Genomic DNA, 21,648 nt, shown 5'->3' on the forward strand with positions numbered 1-21,648 from the left:
GCCCAGAGGACACAGGCAGGCATACTGGTGGAAGGGAGGGAGAACGTGGCCCTCGCAGGACCCCCAGAGGTCCCACCTGTCCCCCACTCCGAATGGGAAGTCTCCCCAGAGCAGACCCCAGGTAAGGAGTGAGTGCCCCATCCCCAGAGGCATGCAAGCCCAGGGGTGTCAGAACTAGACCAGGGTTGCTGTGTGTCCTCTGGCAAGCCCTGCCACTTCCCCCAGCCCATCTGCTCCTGCGAGCACACCTGCCCCCAGGGCCCTGTGAGCCAGGAAGCCAGGGCTGCAGCACTGGAGCGAGCAGAGGACGCCCATTGTGCCCACCATCGCGGTCCACCCCGGTCTCTGCAGGCTTCGTGAGCTTTGACAACCCAGCTAGCGCGCAGACTGCCATCCAGGCCATGAATGGCTTTCAGATCGGCATGAAGAGGCTGAAGGTGCAGCTGAAACGGCCCAGAGACCCGGGACACCCCTACTGACTGCCCACAGCCACCCAGGCTGCGGGCTTGGCCCAGGTGAGCCGCCAGGCGGCCCCACCCATCCCAACCCTCCCCTCCCCATCTTGTCTGCACCCTTTCCCATTCTCCAAACCCTCCCCAGGCTGGGGGGTGCTGCAAGAGGCTACAGGAGCCCCCAGGTTGGATTGGTGGGGGCAGCTGAATGAAGATACCCACTTCCTGCCATGGACGGGAGGGTGGGATTGGGGTGGGGAGGTGGAGGAAGCCAGTGCTCACCAAGGGTGTTTAGGGAATCCTTCCTGGAAAAGGCTTTGAAGGACGAATACAAGTTTGTCTGAGGGGTCAGGTGTGGTCTGGGGTGGGGCATGTTGTGGGGAGGGCTTTTGTCCTGTCCTGTGACTCTCCCAGCGGGGCCCCTCTCATAGCTCCTTATTTGGTATCATTCATCCCAGTGGGTTGATAGGAAAGTGTGATTTTGCCTCTCCCACTGGCATGACAGGAAAAAGATGTCCCCCCAAACAAACAAATCCCCAAGAGTGTATTTTGCCATCAGAGTGAACAACTTTATCAACAACTAATCGCCTTCTTTGAGGAACAAACAGTGAGCCTAAGGGGCCAATGAGGAAACTACTGACCTCAAGCCTCCACGAGCCTCATCTGTGAAATGGGCTCTTAAAAGCCACCTCCCCCAGAGTTCAGCAGGGAGGACTCACACAGGGAAGATGGTATTTTCCCAGCTGAGCCCAAGACCTATCACCTGGAAAGCTCTCGATAATTCTTTTTGGGGTTTTTTCTATCTTAATCACCAGTGCCGTCGTCATCAGAGAGCCTCGCCTGGGGTCTGGCGCAAAGTAGGTGCTCAGTTAGGGGCTGGTGGTACTTTTCAAACCCTGTCAGGTCAGCACCCACAGATCTGAGGGTGTGCAGTCAGAGTCCTACGTCTTGGAACACACGTTTGGAAGTCCGCCACCTGAAAGCCAACTCACAGGCGATCCACACACTTTTAACACGCTGAGACAGCACATCCTTCCTGAGCACCACTATGTGCTAGGCACTGTTTCCAGCACTTGGGGATACAGCTGTGAATGAACAGAAATGGGGTGGATGGGGTTGGGGGGGAATGGACGGGGCGAAACTGCCTTTCTGGAGCTTCAGTGGCAGGCAGCAGGGGAGAGGAGACTCAAACAGGAATATTTGTCCCCAATTGCCAGTTGAGGACACAGGCTTTGTGACCCTAAATCCTTTCCAAGCCGGGTGTGTCAGCCTCCAAACCCCCAAATGGATTCCTTCCGAAAAGATTAGGCGCTTTGGGGTCGGTGGGAGGTGAGGTCGTCTGCCTGTGTGCCCCCCTCGGCGCTCCCTAACGCCCCTCCCTTCTCCGCCAGGTGAGGGGCCTTCCCACCCCAGGAGGGTTTCCCGCTTCCAACCGACCCAGGACTTTTCCGTAAATTACAACCAAGTTTGGACACCAGCCCTCCCTCTCCTCTCCTGTCTCCCCTTGGCCCCTTCCCCAAAATGTGAACTGCTACCGAAGGGGGTAGGGGGATGGGGGAGCTCCTGAGTTGGGGGCCAAGGGGTTGACTGCCCCCTCCTGGGAGATTTCCTCGCTCCCCCCCACACACAACCTTGGTGGCTTCTCCAAACTAAATCACACTTTTCCTATATATATATATATGCATATATATATAGAGCTATAGACAGTATATATATTTTTTGAGTATAGATCATGGGACCAAACTTTTCCGACTTCCTTCCATCCAAGAGAAGGTGACCCTGGGTGGGTCACTCAGCAGGGACGTAAGAAGGGCTGAGGCTGGTCGGGCAGCCCGATGTCTCCCCACCTCCTGGCTGTCATGTCAGACCAGGGCGTGGGAGAAGCACTGGGAGTCATCAGCCAACCAATATACCTCCAGGACTTTGGCCTATGGGCTCAGCCGGCTTGAGTGTCCCTGCTCCTAGCTGCAGCTTCCGGAACTACCCCCGACCCCCCTCCCTCGTCCCAGGGCCTTGCCTTCCCAGGCACAAAAGAGACCCCCTGGCCTCCCCCAGCCCTTCCCCCCCAGTCATAGCCTTACTCATGTGACCAATAGCCCTTAGCTTTCCGTCGGGGGAGCAGACAGGGTGGGGGAGCCCCCACCCCTCGCGCCCCCTCCCAAGGGCAGGCAGCCAATCCTCCCTGCCTTCGGATCACCAGCCTGGAATTCACGATCTCATGACCAAGATCGCCACGCTCGTTGGACAAGCCCAACCTGCACTGGCCAAGCACCCCTTTGCCGAAGATACCTCTTCAAAGAATTTTTTTTTTTAAATGTTGGTCTTTCTGAGCAGGTACAAGAAGAAAAGAGAAAAAAATGGGGGGAAAAACAAACAATAATGGATTTTTGTTTCCTAGCTGGGGCGGGGAGGGAGACCTTGTGGGGTGTCTCTGTATAGCTACCCAAACCATGAAAACCCACCTTGAAGCACAGAGTCAAGTTCGTTTGGACGTTCAGTGGGGCCTCTCGCCAAATGAGGCACCAAAGAACTTGATAAGCTAAAGAAAAAAATTTTTAAAGAAAAAAAAAACCCACAGCATTCCCTTTTGTTTCTACCAAAATGTGTTGACCAACCCAGAAAAAAAGAAGAAAAAAAAACTCATAGAAAAAAAAAAAAAAAAAGGAAAAGAAAAAAAAAATCTTCTGACCAACTTGTTTCAATAATTGTTCTGAGACACTCTCTAGCGTGCCTGTGTCCCGTGCGTCTGCGTGTGCAAGCGTGTGCTCAGGGGCCGAGAGGGGGCCTCGTCTGTGTCCCCAGCACCCGCCAAGCTCTGGCCAGGCGGGGCGTGCAGTGGCGTGTGTCCTTCTGGTCCATGTTTACTGGCTGTAAATACCATTTTTATACTCCACATTGAAGATCTACGTGATTTGTACAATGTATTTTATTTCTGCTACGAGTAATTTCATGAAGTTTCAACTTGCAAATCGACTTTTGGAAACAAACCGCCACACAACACACACACACACACACACACACAAACACACAAAAGACAAGAAAAGGACTTAGAAGAAACTTTGGGTTGACTTGGTTTGAATTTCGTGGCTGGAGAGGTCCTTGTCACTGTGGCGTGTTTCAGGTGAGAAGCTGCAAGCATCATCTTTATGTCCAAAACGCCTCTCTTTGGTCTGGAGAAACTGAAAGTTTATTTAATAAAAGTTTTACTTGCTAAAGGACTGAGTCCTCCCTTATTTACCCTCTCACATACATAAAGACCAAATGGTCTGGCCCCATTGAGTGTGTGGGCTAGAGAAAAATCCAGATTTAGAGTTAGGGGATGCAGGAGGGTATGTTCTGAGAAGGCAGGCCTCATATTCCCATAGCCAAGATTTTGTCTGACTCATCCAGAATTTGAAGAAATGGAGTGTTCTCTCTCAGGAAGAGCAGGTGTCTGTGTTTCTTGATTCCCACATTCATTCATTCAGTCAGTCAGCAAACATTTCTTGAACACTTACTGCACACCTGTTCCTTTGCTGGCCACAGACACAGCAGTGACCAGATGGTCTCTGCCTTCACGGAGGCAGCCTAGGAGAGGAGACACTACAATACACATTATTTTTAAATTGAGGCAAAATGCACATAACATAAAATTCACTATTTTTACTATTTTAAAGTGTACAATTCAGTGGCATTAAGTACATTCACAAGATTCTGCAGCCATCGCCTCTAACTCCAAATCATTCCATCACCCCAAAAGGAACCTTGTCCCCCTTAGCAGTCACTCTCCATCCCCTCCCCCAGCCCCTGGCAACCACCAACCACTCCCTGTCTCTGGATGTGCCTGTTGTGGACATTTCCCATAAATGGAATCACGCTGTGTGGCCTTGTATGTCTGGCTTCTCTCATGAGCACCGTGTGTTCAAGGTCCATCCACGTTGTAACGAGTGTCAGCGCCTCCCTCCTCTTCATGGCTGAGTGTGTGGATGGACCACATCTTGTGTATCCATTCATCCATTAATGGATATTTGGGTTGTTGTCACCTTTGGGCCATTGTGAATAGTGCCACCATAAATATTTGTATACAAGTTTGTGTTTGAACACCTATTTCAGTTCTCTTGGGTAGATACCTAGGAGCAGAATTGTTGGGTCATGTGGTAATTCTATGTTTAGCACTTTGAGGAACCACCCAACCATTTTCCATGACAACTGCCCCAATTGTACATTCCCATCAGCAGTGCACAAGGGGTCCAGTTTCTCCGCATCCTCGCCAGCACTGTTACACAATAGATTTTGAATTGGAATGTTGAGGGAGAAAGTCCCCAACTGGACGTGATGCAGCCGAAGACCGAGGAGTGCCCTGAGGAGGGAGGCCTGAAGGTGAGAGCAGAGAGGCGATGTGGATTTGATTCCTGCCCCACTCTAGTGGAGGCCTCAAAGTTCCTAAAAACAACAACAACAACAACAACAACAAAAACAGTCCTGAGACCCAGGGTGGGGGACAGTGGTCTCCAGGGGAGGGACTCGGGTGGGAATGTGAATAGTGGAGATGGCCACACCCAAGCTGAGCCTAACCACTGGATTTAATGTGCTACTTAATATCCTGCCAGATGCTTTGCAGAACCATGCCTTATTGGTAATTCATCCCGTTTTATGGTTGACGAAACTGGGGCTCAGAAATGAAATGCCTTGCTCCAGCACCCACACAGAGAATGAGGACCAGCTGGGGTACGAGCTGGAGAGATGAGTCTGAGTCTGCCTGGAAGGGTTTTCTAGGTAGAAGGAAAAGCCTGGGCAAAGGCTCAGAGTCTTGAGATGGTGTGGTGGTTGGACAGTTGGCTGACCAACAAAAAAACAGATGCAGAGATAAGGGCAGGATTATAGAGGTCCTTTCATGATGAAGCACCTACCGAGTGCCAGACGTTGTCCCTGGCCTCCTGAGGCCTCAGTCAAGGAGAAAGGTGGACCAAAAAACCCTACCCATTTCTGCAAGACAAAGTAATTCTACAGCATGCTAAATGCTGTGACTACAATGAGATGAGCAAATCTGAGACATTATCTTAGGGCAACGGGGAACCACAGAAGGACTTCGAGCAGAGGAGAAGCATGATCAGATAGGGATGTTAAGAGGACACCTGGGGTGACCTTCATTTTGGTGAGGTATAAATGGACACTTTGGAGGATAATATGGCAGGATAATGTTCCCACAAGGCACTTATTAAGCACTTACTATTTGCCAACCATTGTTTCAAGCCTGTGTCATCCAATACAGTAGCCACTAGCTGCATGTGGCTATTTATATTTAAATCAATTTTAATCATTATAAATTAACTTCCTCAGTCACACTAAGCCACATTTTAAGGACTCGATAGTCACATGTCCATCACTGCAGAAAGTACTACCAGGCAGCACTGATCTAGCCTGATACCACCCTGTGAGTATGTTCTATTAGCCCGACTTTATGAGTTAGTAAACTAGGGCTCAGAGAGGTTAAGTCCCCTGCTTTAGTCTGCACAGCAGGAGCTGAACCCAGGTTCTCAGGCTGGTCTCTTAACTGCTGCACCATCCCACTTCCCTGTGCTGTGTAATGACTGAAATTCAAATGTTAGGTTGTAATTCAAGTTATTTGTAGTAGTCAAATTTAAGCTTTTACATTTAACTTAAAATTATTAAACATTTAGAACACGAATCCTTATACTATAGCAGTTTTACCTCTGAGTATCTCCATAGAGTGAACAGGGATGTGCTTGAGACAGCTGAGCCCTAGCTGTGGTATACGTGTTCATTCAGGGGGAATAAGTTAAGTGACATCCAGGGTGTATCAGTTAGCTATTGCTGCATAACAAGTTAACCCTGCCCCAATCTTAGCAGATTATAACAATACACATTCATTATGTCACATAGTTTCTGTGGGTCAGGAACCCGCAAGTGACATAGCTGAGTGATTCTGGCTTGGGGTCTCTCATGAAGTCACAGTCAGGACATCAGCTAGGGCCGCCTCATCTGAAGGCTGGACTGGGGTTTCAGACGGTTCCCTCAAGTGGCTGTTGGTGAGAGGCCTCAGTTCCTCTCCATGTGGACTTCTTGAACCCTGTCTTTCGTGACTTGTCTCCAGGTCACACCCCATTACCTCTACTTTATTCTATTTGTTAGAAATGAGTCACAAAGTTTAGCCCACAGTCACAACAGGATTACACACAGGCATGAATACCAGGAGGTAGGGCATTTGGGGCCACCTTGGAGGGTGGCTGCCACAGGGAGTGTTCCCACCGTGGAATACCATGTGGCTGTTAGAGAATGAAATCACCTCTAGGTCACATAGTTAGATGAAAAGAAGAGAGCTGTAGAATAATGCACAGAGCAGGAAATAATCCATGGTGTATGCATTTGTTATTTTTAAAAATATGTATACATTCTCTCTGGGACCATGTATATGATTGTAATAATGAGAGGGAAGGATAAAAGTATATTCTCCAGAACGGTTAGGGGAGTATCTTTGTGGAGTGAGGAACTGGGGGGCCAGGATGAAGCAGAGTTGAGTCTTAGCTGCAATCTTGACAAGGTGAATATATTAGGTATTATTTAGGAAATAAAGAATTCATTTTAAATACATTTTTAAAAGATGAATGGAAAAGATAGGTATGGGATGTGTTTTGGGGAAAGTACCTACATTTAACACAGCTACCCCACTGCCCTATAGAGGGCCAACAGCCAGCTGGGAGCTGAGTCCTGCCAACAACCACACAAGCTTGGAAGTGGACCCTTTCCCAGTCCAGCCTTCAGATAAGACCTCAGCCCAGCTGACACCTTGATTGCAGCCTGTGAGAAACCCTGAAGTAGAGAACCCAGCTAAGCACCCCCAATTCCTGACCCACAGCCACTGTGAGATAATAAATGTTTTAAACCGCCAAGTTTTAAGGTAATTCATTGTGCAGCAATGATAACTAACACATCAGCAGAACCTCATCAACTGCAAAGACAAAAACTACAAAGTACCTGGAATATACTTCAGAAGAACCTAGAGAACACGGTAACATTTTACTGAAAGACATAAAGGAAAAAGCCAGACGATGGTACCCAGGACAACTCACGATTCTAAAAGGTCAGTTCTCTCCCAGATGAACCTTGATTTCTGCACAGTTCAGATCTCCACAGTAATTTCCATGAAACTGGACAAACTGATTCTCAAATTCATGTGGATGATTGGATCGTAAGGAAGCAAGACTGGAATGGGCTGAAATGAATAGCTGTTTATTGAGCACCTACTATGTGCCAGACATGGTTCCCAGTGCTTTATAAGTATTATTCAATCACCCAGTAGCCCTAGGAGGTAGGACCTAATTTACAGATGGGGTAATACAGAAAGGTTGGCTGGCTGGCTGCAGAGCCTGCCCACTGAACCTCTACCATGCTACCCTATAAAACACAGATGTATCATGAAGCTATAGTAACTAAAATAGCATGTCATCAGTGCCTGCTGTGACTTGTTTATTTTTCTATTCCTTAGAGCCCAGCACATAGTAGCTGCTTACTAAGTGTCCTAAAAGCAGAGCGGTTAAGTCTGGAAGAGGACTGACCAGGGTTTAAATACCAGTTATGAGATTTATCAGACCAGTGGCGGATCTTTCTGTGGCTCAGTTACCCCCTCCCTCTAGGAAATGAAGTTATAGGGCACACGCTTCTGAGGATCGTTGTGGGAATGAATGAGTTAATATTTATGAAGCCCAGAGTAAGCGCTGCAGAAGTGTCAGAATAATCCTCTTGAAAAGTAAAAAATGTCCTTTCCAGAGGTTTCGCCCCTGACCACCAGCAGGGGGAGCAGAGACCCACGCTTTCGTTCAGTATTGGAGTCTCCATTTGAAATGCCTCAAGCATTTATTGAGCACCCAATGTGTGCCACGCGCTACGCAGCTAGATAAGGTGGTGCGGGGACCCCCCAGGCTCTCTCCGGGGACCCCCCCAGGCTCTCTCCGGGGACCCCCCCAGGCTCTCTCCGGGGACCCCCCCAGGCTCTCTCCGGGGACACAAAAGCTACCCTGTGCAAATTTCTTTCCTCGTCCCCTAATATCTGCCCCACGCCCTTCTCTCCCCTCCTCTCCAGATTGAACTTGGTCTGAACATTGTCCTTCCTGCCACCACCCCCTCTCCAGTTCTGAGGTGCTAAATTGGGATGGAGGCATACGTGATTTTCCAGGTGCAGAGAAAAGCCCTAGCCAAGGTGTAGAGGTATGAATTACCCGGGTCCTAGTGAGAGAACAAGGGGCCTTCAGCCTAGTTGGCCTCAAGGCTGCACAGAGGACGGAAGCAGGGCGTGTGGTGGTCAAATTGAGATTGAAATAGGACATGAGGTAAAGGGGGGCAAAGACTGTTACTCTCAGCTCTGGGTTCTCAATATTTGCTGAGCGATTCAAGGTTTGCCTGCCCTTAAACACTTTCGTTCTCTCTCCAAGCTTCAGTGTCCTCGTCTGTAAAGTGGGGCTTATGATAGCGTGCACTGTCTAGGTCTGCTGACACGACCAGGGAGATTAGTTAGTGCACACGGGCAATAGCCTTGTCGTTACCATATAAATTATAAGGCAAAACAAAACTGGGCCTCCTCCTAAGTCAGCAAAGTGAACTCCCGGACACCATTTATACTACTGGATTCGAGCAGCAAGGAGCATTTATTAAGCGCCTGCCGTGTGCCAGGAGCTGCTGTAACTACTACTGGAGACACTGCAGGGAACAAAATGCAGTTCCCTGAGCACGCGCCCACCCCTGGCCCTGCCCCAGTCCCGCCTTCTCTCCGCCCCCTCTCCTGAGCCTACCGGAGCGAAGTGAAGTTGATGGTGATCCACATATTCATGAAGTCATCAGCCAATCCACAGTCTGAAGTCGGGCCTATCTTCAGAGCTTGGGGAATTGCGACGTCAGGAGTGACACATTCAGCGATCCTTAAAGGTGCAGTTTGGAACCAACTTAGAACAACATATACCTGCCTCTCTTTGGGGGTCTGTACAGTGCAAGTTGGAGTGAGCGAGGCATAGAAACCAGCGCAGACCAATCGCATCAAAATAGCTTTGCCATTCTGGGTAAAGTCCAACCATACGTTTTCATCTCTCACTCCCCGTCAGCTGGAACGCGGTTGCTGCTTAGAGCTGGAGGTTCAGCACCGGGGGTCTCGGACAGCTCCAGGATCTGATCATAGGGCCGCTGTGTGTGGGGGTGGATGGGTGTGTAGGCGATTCTGGAGACAGAATCCAGAAGGAACCCCAGGACCCCGCCCATGGGGACAAGGGCCTAATCTTTTTTCTGCCTGCCTGTCCCCCATCAAAGCCTCCAATGAGCCCAGCCCTAAATCTATGAACCCACCTGACATCTCCAAGCGGATGTTCCTCAGGTCAAAAGTGTTCTTCGTCCCCACTCCTGCTTCTTCACATCGTCACTATCTCAGCAGATGGCGGTCCCATCCTTCCAGGATCTGCGGCCAAACACTTTGATGTTACCTTTGACTCCATTCTTTATTGCTCACTCCATAGCCAATCTGTTAGCAAGTCTTGTCGCCTCTGCCTTCAAAATTCTATCCTGAATCTGCCCATTTCTCCCCACTCCTCTGCCTCCACCTGGTCCAACCGCATCGTCTCCCACGTGGACCTGTGCATTCCTCCGCCTTGGTCCCCAGGCCCCCGCCCTTGCAGCACCTTTAGTCTGTCATCCCCGCAGAAGCCAAGAGAGGGCGCCAATGAGCAACCTCCTCTGCCCTTCTGACCACAACCCCGCAGGGCTCCTTCTCCCTTGGGGTCAAAGCCCAAGTCCTCCACTTGGCCCACAGGGCCCTGCACTACTGTCCCCCATCCCCTCCCTGCCCTCACCTCCCTCTCTCCTCCTCACTCACTCTGCTCCAGCCACACAGGCCTGGCTGTTCCTCTAACACGCCAGGAATGGTCCTGTTTCAGGACCTTTTTATAAGCGGTGCCCTTTGCCTGGATATTTCTTCCCCCAGATATTCACCTGCAAAACTTGTTATCACTTTCTTCTCACTCACAGGGGTATCTTTTGCGGTGGGAGAAGTAGCAGGGGGGTAACTATGCAGGTATCACATGCCCCAGAGATCCAGTGAGGATGTCGGTCCCTATCCCAAAGGTAGTAGGGAGCCATGGGAGGATTTTACATGGGGGAGAGGTGAGACAGGTTGTTTTTTTTAAAGTCTCTCCCTGGCTGCTGTGTGGAAAGCATGCTGCAGGGCAAACTAGGAAAAAAGAAGAGGCTTGTGCCAACTTCCAGTCAAGCAAGGGTGTGGTTTAGATAAGGCCAGGGCCGTGCAGAATTCCCCCAGAATCTGTCACCTTTGTCATTTAAACATGAATGTATATAAGTATCTATCTAATGTCTGTCTCCCCCAGCATACTGTCAGCTCCCTGAGGGCAAGATTGGGGTCTGCTTTGGTCCTGCTATGTTCCCCAGAGCTCAGTAGAGGACCTAGCATACAGCAGGTACTCAGTAAAAGTCTGATGAATGAATGTTTCATGCCCAAGGCCCTGGCTTGGAGACACCAAAGCTACAAAGAGGGTGTCATTGGACCCATTGTACAGATGGGAAAGTTGAGACTCAAAAAGGGGAAGGGATTTGCCTGAGCAAACCCAAACCATAGTGAGAGAAGCCTCTGGTGATAATGGAAGATTTGCAGGGGGAGGTAGCATTTGGGTGGGGGTTGGAAGGGTGGGGATGAAGATTAAGAGTCAGAGCAGGTAACTCCTGGCTACAGGAAGAATGTGAGTGAGAGTCAAGTTACAGAATTGCAGGAAGAAGAAATCCAGCTGGAAACCCAATGGGCAGAATGTGTGGGGCTTGAGGGTCAGGGAGATGGTTCTGAGCTGGGAAGGTCTATCTGATACAGAGAAGAGCACTGTGGGGTGTGGGCTTTCATAACATCTGCCAGAGTGCCTGCCCGTGGGTCAGCTCCTCCTCTTGATTGTAGGCAGGACCTGTGACTTACTCTAACTGATAGAATTTGGCAAAGGTGATGATGTCACTCCCATGGTTAATATACTTTTCCCTCCTTGTGTTTTTTTCAATTGTGATAAAATACACAACACATAAAATTTACCACTTTCACCATTTTTAGGCATACAGCTCAAGGGCATTGAAGTACATTAACATAATTTATAATATAAGCAGGTACCGGAGGTGCCAAAAAAATGTATACACATGACTTGTATTCATCTTTTGTTATCGATATATGTTGAGTATTACAATTTTGATCGTTTTTTCCTTTCTTAAAATGTGTATACATTTTTTGGCAACCTCTATATATTATATGTAATATAAATCAGGTAAAATGCCATAATATAAGTATTTATATGAAATATAATATAAATAATATTAAGGCTGTAATTTTTCTCCTAAGCACCATTTTAGCTGCATCTCACAAACTTTGATATGTTGCATTTTCATTGAATTAAAAGTATTTTCTCAGGTCTCTTAAAGATTTTCTTTTTGATTTAGATTATTAAAAAGTATGTTTACTTTCCAAATATTTGGAGATTTTTTTTCACATATGTTTCTATAATTAATACCTTATTTAATTTTGCTATGGTCAGAGAATGTAATTTGGATGACTTGAATTTTCTTAAATTCATTAAGGTTCATTTTATGGTCTATCTTGGTGAACATGATGAAAGAATATTGTCTATCTTGGTTATGTTCCATGTTAACTTGAAAAACACATATACTTTACTGTTGTTGGACAGAGTGTTCTAGAAATGTCACTTCAAGTTGGTTGATAATGTTATTCAGGTCTTCTATAACCTTGAAGATTTTCTATTTTTTCCATCCATTGCTGAGAGAATAGTGTTGGAATCTCCAAGTATAATTGTAGATTTGTCAATTTCTTCTTTAAGCTCTATCAGTGCTGATTTTGTGTGTTTTGATTGTATATTGCTGGATTGTATGTGGTTAGATGCATACACATTCAGGGTTGGCAAATTGACCCCTTTATCATTATATGTCCCTTCCTATGATGTCTGCTTTATTTGCTTTTAATGTATTCACTTGAGCGTTTTTTAAATTAGTGTTTTCTTGGTATATTTCCCCCATCCTTTTACTTTTAACTTATCTATGTCTTTATATTTAAAGTGGATGTCTTGCTAATTATGAATTTTCTCAGATTTTTGTTTGCTAAAAAGCCTTCGTTTCTCCCTCACTTTCAAATGACATTTTCACTGGGTATAAAATTCTGGGTTCAGAGTCTTTTCTTACCAGCACTTTGAAAATGTCACTCCATCATCTCCATGTTTACACAGTTTCAGATGAGAAGTCTGCTGTTATTCTTGCCTTTGTTCCTCTGAATGCAACATGTCTTTCCCCTGCAAACCCCACCTCTCTTGGCTGCCTTCAATAATGTTCTCTTTCTCTTTAATTTTCTACATGTTGAATATGATATGTCTGGGTACGTGTTTGGGGGATATTTGTTCCATTTGGTATTTTCTGAGCTTCTGGTATCTGTGATTTCATGTCTTTATTTTGGGAAATTTATTGGCCTTTGTCTCTTAAAACATTATGCTCTCTTCTCTTTCTGGGATTCTGGTTACATATGTTTTAGATCATTTGCTCTTGTCCCACAGCCTTTGGGTGCTCCTAACCTGTCTGTGACACCTCTCCAATTCTTAACTATCTTTTAAACAAAGCAAGCAAGCTTCAGGCTTGGTCTCTGTGTACAGTTGCATAAGATTCAGGAGGTTCTTATTGCATTTATATTTACAGCTGACCTTGACTTGTGGCAGCCTGTAGCAGTGAACAGTACTTTTCTTTTAAATACATCTGTCTTTTTATATAAATTGTTCAATTGAGAGAAAAATGTTCAGTAATATTTGGACACAGACACATCGGGACAGAAGGTTGAGAGAGGCTTCCCTATCTAGCCTCCTCATTTTGCAGCTGGGTAAACTGAGGCACAGAGTGGCCCTGAGCCCTCTGTCCTTGGGGGGATGGCAAGTGGGCGCCCTCACAGAGATCCAGGCCCTGGCCCAGCTCAGCTGCTGCTGGAGGTTTGGGCACTGGGCTGGCCCTCAGAGGTCTCCGTTTCCTTAAGTGGAAAATGTAGCTGATGAACCAGGCCTCCCAGGGTGGGAGTGTAGGGACCCACAAGCCCCATAATCTGTCCCATTGAGTAGGGTAAGCCGGGGTTTCTTGCCCTTTCTGTTTCTGTCTCTGTGTGTCTCTCTTTCTCTGTCTCAATTTGTCTCTCTCTCCTTGCCTCTGTCTCTTTCTGTGTATGTCTCTCTGTCTTCCTTTCACCTTCTCTACCCCTCTCTGTCCCTCTGTGTGTCTGTCTTTATCTCTATGTACATGTCTATCTCTGTTTCTCTCTTTCTATGTATGTCTTTCCCTCCTTCCCTCTCTCTCCTATTCTTTCTCTTTTTCTGTTTCACTCTGTTTCTCCTTGTCTTTTTGTCCCTCTGGGTAGTTTCTCTTTCTATTTCTGTTTCTCTCTGTGTGTCTCTGTCTCTCTACTTCCTCTCTTTGTTCCCCCCTCTCCCCCACTCTCTCTCTGTCCCTGTCAATTTCTTTCCTTGTCTCTGTCTCTGTGTAGTCTCCTCTCTCTCTCTCTCTCTCTCTCTCTCTCTCTCTCTCTCTCTCTCTCTCTCCCTCCTTCCTCCTCTTCTCCTCCCCTCCCTCTCTCTCTCTCTTTCCCTCCTTTCTTTCCCGTTTGAAGGCTGCCTCCCACATCTGCCTTCCGCCGAGGCCCAGGCTCTGACCCGCCGTCTGAATGCCTCACTCCAACCACACATCTGTGGGGTAATTGTCTCCTAGACCACAAGGTACTGAGGCAAATTATAGTTATGGGGCGGGGGCCTCCATGTGGGTGAACCGCGTCCGCTGGGCTGGGCTCTGCTGACCTCAGCTGGGTGAGATGGCCGAGGTGTGGCCCCGCTCAGGCCATGGGAGCTATGCCCAGTCCTTTGCCCCTCCCCACCCCTTTGCCAGACCTGCATCTTTTGTGCCAAGATGTAAATGCCTTTTGTGAAAGTCAGCAGGAAATGCCAATGTTTGCAAAACACTGGATCCGTTATTCATTCATTCATTCATTCATTCATTCATTCATTCATGCATTCATGCATTCATTCAACAGATATATTACTGAGTGCCTATTCTGTGCTAGGCGCTATTCTGGCACTGAGGCCAAAGAGGCAAATGAGACAGACAAAAGCTGACACTTGTCTGAGGGACACAGACAAGAAATAAATAGTGATAAAGAAAAAACTGGAGGGGAGAGGGAGCAATTTTAAACAGGGGGGTCAGAGAGGGCTTCCATAGGAGGTGACATCTGTGGATGAGACCTGTAGGAAGTGGCGGAGGGAGCTGGGTGAATAGTCAGCTCCCTTACGTCACAGCGATGAGTTCTACTTGCTGTGTGTCCTCAGACTCCTGACTAAACATCTCTGAGACTCAGTTTCCCTCTCTGTAAAAGAGGAACAATAGAAGTACTGACCTCACATGGCTCATGGGAGGGGTGGGTGTGATTGTGCAGTGGGTGCATAGTAGGTAGTCGACCAATGGTTGCTTTTAATAATAATGCTTCAAATAACCAGGTCTAATCCACATGCTTGCCCTTTGTGATCATTGGAGCCTATCGTGTGCACAGCCCTGTCCTGGGTGAGTGGGAGTCCCAGTGAGAGCTCAGATCTGGGGCCTGTCCTCCAGGAACCCCTGTGTGCTCAGAGCCAGGAGGCTGTGGGTCGCACAGGCATCTTTCTATCAAGGAAAATGTGGCTGAGAGCCCAAGCCTCTCGGAGAGGGAGTTAAGAGTGTGTGACCCAGACAATGGATGGAGTATGGCTGGGTGTCTCTCTCTCTCTCACTGCCGCTTTACTCTCTCTGTCTCCCCATCTCTGTCTCTTTCTTTGTCTCTGCATCTCTGTTTCCCTTTGTCTCTATTTAACTCTCTCACCCTGGGCGTAGGTGGGGAATGTTGGGCTGGGTTTTGAAGGATGCATAGGAGTCCCCAGGTGACAAAAGAGGAAGGATGTGGGGGCTGTAACCCGGGGACACTGGGGACCATGAAGGGCTGCAAGCAGGGGAGGGAACCAGTCAGAACCTCATTTTAGGAAGATTCCTCCAGGTTTTTGGGGGACAGAGGAGAGGAGGCAAGCCTGGGGAAGCCACATTCCAAACATGCCACCCTATCTTCACTCCCTATTCCACAGGGATAAGCTTTGGTCTCATTCACATCCAGCACCCAGTGCTCAACCTCCCACTTCCTCTGTCCACTCCTAATCCACGGCCACATGCAAACACAGAGGCCAGATACTTTCCAGCCAGACCCTGGCATGGCCATTTCAGAGCTCGCAGGCAGCTCCTTGCTGGGAAGTTCTTCCTGCTGTCTATCTTCAGTCCCTCCTACTGCCAGTGTGGGGCCAGGACATCTGACCCACACTGAGCAGTGACAAGTCCCTTCTCATCTAGCTTGGGCACACACTCAGCACTCCATACATGCACAGTGATGATTAGATCATGAAAACAGAAGCACTTCCCTGGCTTGCACTGATCAGAGGTTGTGAGAAGGAAGGAAAAAATGAAATCATGACAATTACATTCTCTTCTATGGGCTTTTGCATTTTGTCTCATCCCCCTCCCTCCCTCCACTGTTCTCAATGATTATATGCCATTTTTAAGATAGGGAGAGTGAATTCCAGAGAGGCACAGTGACTTGTCCAAAATCACACAGCCAGAACCCAACACCCATCTCTTTCTAAATCTGGGGTCCTTGCCCTCTACCCTCTTTGCACACTGAGAACTCCTTTCTCATCTCTCAAAATGTATCCATCTACTGTCCCATGGCTTCAGGGCCCTGCCTGAAACTAACAAGGCCTCGGGGCACGTTCATGGGAGCCTTCCCCAGCCAGCAGCTAGGATAAGGGGGTGGGTGGGTCGGGGCACCCACTGCACACACCCCAACTCCCTCCAGCCCCAGGCTTTCTTTCCTAATGGAGAGGCAAATGGGGGGGCGGGTAAATGGAACAAGCCACACTCCTTCAGGGGCTGGAGGTTTGGGGGTATTCCCCATCAGGGTCTCATTCACAAATCCCTGGTTTGGTATGATCATACTGACTGCTGCCACTCTCTCTCTCTCTCTCTCTCTCTCTCTCTCACACACACACACACACACACACACACACACACACACACGGCCTGCGACAGCCTCCTCAGGCTGTGGGTGGCCACTTGCATGAGACTGGTGGCCTGGTGTGTCTCAGATTAACGTATCTTCATCCCCCGCCTCTCTCTCTCTCTCTCTCTCTCTCTCTCTCTCTCTCTCTCTCTCTCTCTCTCTCTCTTTCTCTCAAGTCTATGATCTCCAGCTCTGGGCATCCTAGGCACCCTCTTCTGACTCCCCGAAGAAAGCCCTCTTGCCCAGGGCCATGGACGCTGGACCGCTGCGTCCCAGGCGGCCGGCCCAGCCCACACTCCTATCTGAATAAGGCAACGTGGGGTCGCCCTCGCCCTCTGTCCGAGCATGGAGGTGCCTGGGCCCCCGGTGTCCAGCAAGCCGGGAGAGACCTCGGTCAAATGGCAACTCTGCTACGACATGACGGCCAAAATGTGGTGGATGGTGAGTGGGGAGGTCTCTGCCGGGCCCGCGTAGGGGCTCGGGCGGCCCTCCTGGGGGCAGGAGGGGACAGTGGGCAGCAAGGGGGCCTCGCAGATGCCTGGACACTGGAGCGTTGGTGCTGGGGTATCAGGCGCATTGGTGGCGGCAGCCATTTGAAAAACAGGAAAGGTGGTTATAAGTCGGGAAACCGAGACCAGACAATGGAGAGAAAAGCCATTCCTGTCTTGCACCTGGAAGCGTGTCTGAGATTCCCCAGATTTAGCATGCAAGTATGCCGGCTTCCTTGGGCCAGGCCGGCGCCCAGGGCGGCCGCTCTCTTGGAAGGTTGGCAGTGAGTTAGCTGGACCTGGAGACCTTGCAGTGGTGTAGCCGCAACTCTATGGCCCCAGGGCCTGTGATGGGAAGTTCTGAGAGTAGCGAAGTCTTGGGGATGCTGGGGAACACCCAGGTTAACTGGCCAGGAGACAGGAGGCTCAGGGTCTGAGCTGCTGGGGGACCCTAGATGTTTCTGTGCCGCCTGGCCATGGGAGGGTGTGGGCAGCATCCACCCCTAAGACTGAGCACCCTTCTGGAAGCTTCCAGGACCTAGCCTATGGGGTGAGAAGCCAGAAGCAGGGCAATCCATGAAACCCGGGGCTGAAAGTCCAGTGTCTGAATTTCAGGCCAGCATGCGGCCACCAGGCTAATAATGCACTGTTGTCTGCCCTGCTGTCCATCCATCCAGGAGCTAGCCTGTCACCCTTCGTGGAACTCTGAAACCTTCTGTCAACATGGTTCTAGATCACACACACCCAGGTTTGAGCTTGGGCATGCTGTGTGACTTTGGGCCAGTGGCTTACTCTCTCTGGCCCTTAGACTTTCCCGTCGGGGAAATGTTGTGGGGCCCGGACATTTTGGGCTTCATGGCCAGTGCTCTGTGAGTCCCCGAGGAGAGTTGGGCCTCAGAGTGGGAAACAGCACCTCATGACCTGCTATAGCCCCTCGTAGCTGCTGCCTCTTGGGTTCTTCTGATTCAGGCACGTGGTGGGGGCAGTGGGATTTGTTCCTTTTAGTCTCAGGGTATCGAGGTCTCAGGGTCCACGAGGACAGAGATTTCCCCCTTATCCCTGGGTAACATCATGTGTTGGTTTCATTTTTCATTCTTCATTCAGCCAGTACATATTGAACACCGACTGTGTCTCCTGTTTTCATGCTGAGGACACAGCAGTGACCCAGACAATGATCTCTGTCCTCTTGGGGCTGGTGTTCCAGTGGGGGAGACAGAAAATAAAAATATCAGTGCACAAAGTAGGAGTTAGTTATGATTGGTAAGGGGTTATAAGGAACTGAGGGCTTTGAAACTAGGCAACCTAGGAGGGCTTCACTGAGGAGGTGACATCCAATCTAAAACCTGACAGATGACAGAATTCATTAGAAGAGAAGAGCAATGAATGGTCAAGGCAGAGGGTATAGCCCATGCCATGGTTCTGAGGCAGGACCGTGCCTGGCATGTTGGAGATACAGTGAGGAGACCCGTGGGGCAGGAACAGAGTGAGCGAGGGGGAGAGGGATGAGGTGAGGACAGGGAGGGGATGGGGGAGGTTGTGTAGGGCCTTGGGCTTTTACCCCAGTGAAGTGGGAGCCCTGGAAGGCTCTTTGCAGAGAAGGGATGGGACCTGTTTTATATTTTTTAAAGCTCCCCTGGGCTTCTGAAGGAAGAAGGGATAGTCTGAAGCTGATGTGGCAGTGTCCAGGCCAGCAATGGTGGGGGCCTGGAGGTGGAGGGAAGTGGGTGAGTTTCAGATGAAGAATGGCAGGGACTTGGCGATTCAATTGGAAACTCAGATAACACAGTGACTTGCTCAAAGTCACACAGCAAGCGAAGGGCAGAGCTGGCAATGGGAGAAGAGGCCTGGGGCCAAAGTTGGAGGTGAGGGTAGCAATTTCCCATCCCTGATCTCCAGGGTCCTGGGAGAGTCAGGCAGAACTGGCAGTTTGAGAAAAGCAGACCATTTCTGTGCAAACTTGAGGTAGAAGCCCCAGTACAGGGGAGGTATGGACGCACTAATCAGCCAAGGACAGGTGTCATATTGGGGTATATCTGGAAGAGGAAAGAGGGTGGAGCTCAGCAGCCTGCAGGGAAAGATTGAGAGACACAGGGCTTCAGTCCCAAAAAGAAGATGCCTGGGAGAATTTGGTTCAATTCACCATGTTCCTCCTGACCTGTCTCTGGGCTCAGCTTCCAGGTGGGTCATCTGGGTTCCCCACAGAGGATCAGCTCCAGCCCCACTCACAAGAAGCCCCCAGTTGCGAGAGCTGAAACAGGCAGACCCAACACAGGTTCTCAAATCTCTTTAACAGGGCTGCCTTGGGCATAGGAAACTGATGAGGGCAGTGGTGGTAGGGGTGGGGGTGTTGTGTGCAACCCTAGAGTGCAGAGCTCTGCCTCTGCAGGATCAGCTCAACTTCTGTAAGGACTTCCTCCTAACTGGCTGAAAGGTAGTGAGGCATCTGTCACAGGAGGCATCCAAGCCCCAACTGGTGGGACTTTCATTCTCTTAAGTGGAGTGGACAAGGTGATTCTGAAAAGGTCCCTTTATGCTCAGAGCATCAAGGATCCCCAGAGGGTGAGTGGTCCAGGCAGAATTTACAATGTGGGGCTGGGTTGGGGAGAGAGAGCAGGGGTCAGAGATTCCAGCCTCAGCCCTTACATCCCAACAGACTCAACATGGCCTACAACCGCACGAGGCATGATGCCCAGAGTCTGCGAGACTTTCGGGGCCCTTAGACAGATTTTAATTTGAACTCCTCTTACAATCAGAAGAAAGCAGTAAATATGATACTATGACTATATAGAACTGAATCCAGCTTGGATCACATTCATCTGTACACCAACGCAGCCCTCAAAGATAATGGTTAATGATTTTAGTTTCACGGAGGAAGGCAAAAGTGCGTTGGGCCCTCAAAAGTCACAATGCAGCTAAGTTCATTCAATCTCTGTTTATTCGTTCAAAGAGCAAAGTTATCTCACCACCTCCCTGTGCCTCAGTTTCCTCATCTGTAAAATGGGGGGGGGTCATAAATAACAGTTTCCCTTCCCCAACAAGGTCTTTGTGGGAAATCCAATTAGTGGATGACTGTGGAGATGTCTTGCAAAATGTTAAGGGTTGTGCCTAGGTAGGGAACTGTGTGACATTCAGACAGTTAAAGCAGGAGAGATTGTGGTTGGATTCCAGGAGGACTTCCGTGGTTGCTCCATCTATTCAGTGAGTGCTTGTTACGTGTCTGTGGTGAACCAGGCCGACCCAGCCCTGCCCTTCCTGGGCTTACGGCCCAGTGTGAGGAACAATAAAAAAGTGAATAAATGCGTAAGATAACTTCACATTGGGAGAAAGGCTGCAGAGACTTTAGAAGAGGGTGGTGGAACTGAGTGGGCAGGGAAGGCCTCTCTGAGGAGGTGACATTGCAGCCTGAGTGATCTCAATGGACCAAAGGACTGGGGGCAGAGAGAACAGCACATGCAAAGGTCCTGGGGCAGGACAGTGCCTGGCGTGTTAGAGGAACAGCGAGGAGGCTTGTGTGGCTGGAGCAGAGTGAGCGAGGGGGCGAGAGGGAGGAGGTGAGGGCAGGGAGGGGACAGGGGTAGGTTGTGCAGGGCCTTGTGGGATACAGGGAGGACTTGAGTTTTATTCAAGGGGCACTAGGGAGCCCCGGGAGGGCTGTAAGCAGGGGAAGGCCTCCCCCATCTGCCTGAACTCGTCCCTCTGCCAGTCTGTGAGTGCCACCCACTGCCTCCCCTGCCGGGTGCCCGGCGCTGGAGTGGGGGGTCCGGGGGTGCACAGTCTTCCCAGCCCCCGGCCTGCGCCCGACCGGCCGCCGCCCACTCTGCCCACATCTGAAGCGCCAAGGAGCCGGACAGTCTGCTGCAAACCACGGAATGTTTCCCGGAGCGCCTGGGCCGGGAATGTCAGTGGTGAGGAGGGGAAGGGCGGGGAGCCCCGAGAAGAGAGTCGGGGAGACACAAAGCAGGGCCAGAGCAGGCGGGCAGGCCCATACAGCACCACACGCCAAAGTGAAGTTGTTGTCACCATGATGCCCTCCCACTTCACAGATAGGGAAACTGAGGTACAGAGTGGTGGATGGATTTGTCCACAGAGCTGGGGAGAGGCAGCACTGGAATTTGAACCCAGGCCACCTGGCTGTAGAACTTGGGGGTGTAACCACTAACCCATAGTAAAGGAGTCAGTGCAGTTTTTTCAGAGAATAAATGAATGGATGACTGAATGATGTGAGTGAATGAAGGCAGCAAACACTAGCTAGAACAGCGTCCTATTTCAGTCTGACACAAACCAGAACATTGATGGCACCCATCAGACCCCCATTCTCCAATTCCTGGCACTTCTCCTACCTTCTGGAAGTCCTTCCTGATATCCAACCTCAGCCTCTCCTCGATCCTTTTTTCTCCAGAGCAGACAAACGTAGGATCTTCAGACCCTTCCCTGGGGGCTCCTAAGGCTATCTCTCCAGGAGAAGGGCAGAACCAGGCTGCTTCTCATTCTAGAAGTCATCAGAGAAAGGAAGGCCAAGGTTCAGAGAAGGATGACACATTTCCCAAGGTCACACAGCGAACAGCTTTAAACTCGTAGC

At 49.6% G+C, this 21,648-nt stretch overlaps 1 protein-coding gene and 1 long non-coding RNA gene across 9 annotated transcripts in view; one reads left to right on the plus strand and one right to left on the minus strand.

Moving 5' to 3' along the window:
- CELF5 (CUGBP Elav-like family member 5) overlaps positions 1–3,667 on the plus strand; it is a 42,336-nt gene extending 38,669 nt beyond the window's left edge. For 5 of the 8 annotated variants that reach the window (XM_019744226.2, XM_019744230.2, XM_019744228.2 and 2 more), the window contains one exon: positions 352–3,667. In XM_019744226.2, the coding sequence (XP_019599785.2) occupies positions 352–479 (128 nt within the window). In that variant the 3' untranslated portion in view covers positions 480–3,667. The remainder of the gene's footprint in view (positions 1–351) is intronic. The other 3 variants (XM_074337557.1, XM_074337558.1, XM_074337556.1) reach the window with 2 other exon arrangements.
- LOC141572667 (uncharacterized) lies at positions 3,663–10,229 on the minus strand. Its single transcript, XR_012498008.1, has 3 exons — positions 9,783–10,229; positions 9,239–9,364; positions 3,663–4,874 (listed from the first exon to the last, which is right to left on the minus strand). It is a non-coding gene; the product is annotated as an uncharacterized LOC141572667 (long non-coding RNA).
- Between the last annotated feature and the right edge of the window lie 11,419 nt (positions 10,230–21,648).

This window comes from Rhinolophus sinicus, linkage group LG07, assembly GCF_036562045.2.
Source record: "Rhinolophus sinicus isolate RSC01 linkage group LG07, ASM3656204v1, whole genome shotgun sequence".
In the NCBI taxonomy this organism is placed as follows: Eukaryota; Metazoa; Chordata; class Mammalia; order Chiroptera; family Rhinolophidae; genus Rhinolophus; species Rhinolophus sinicus.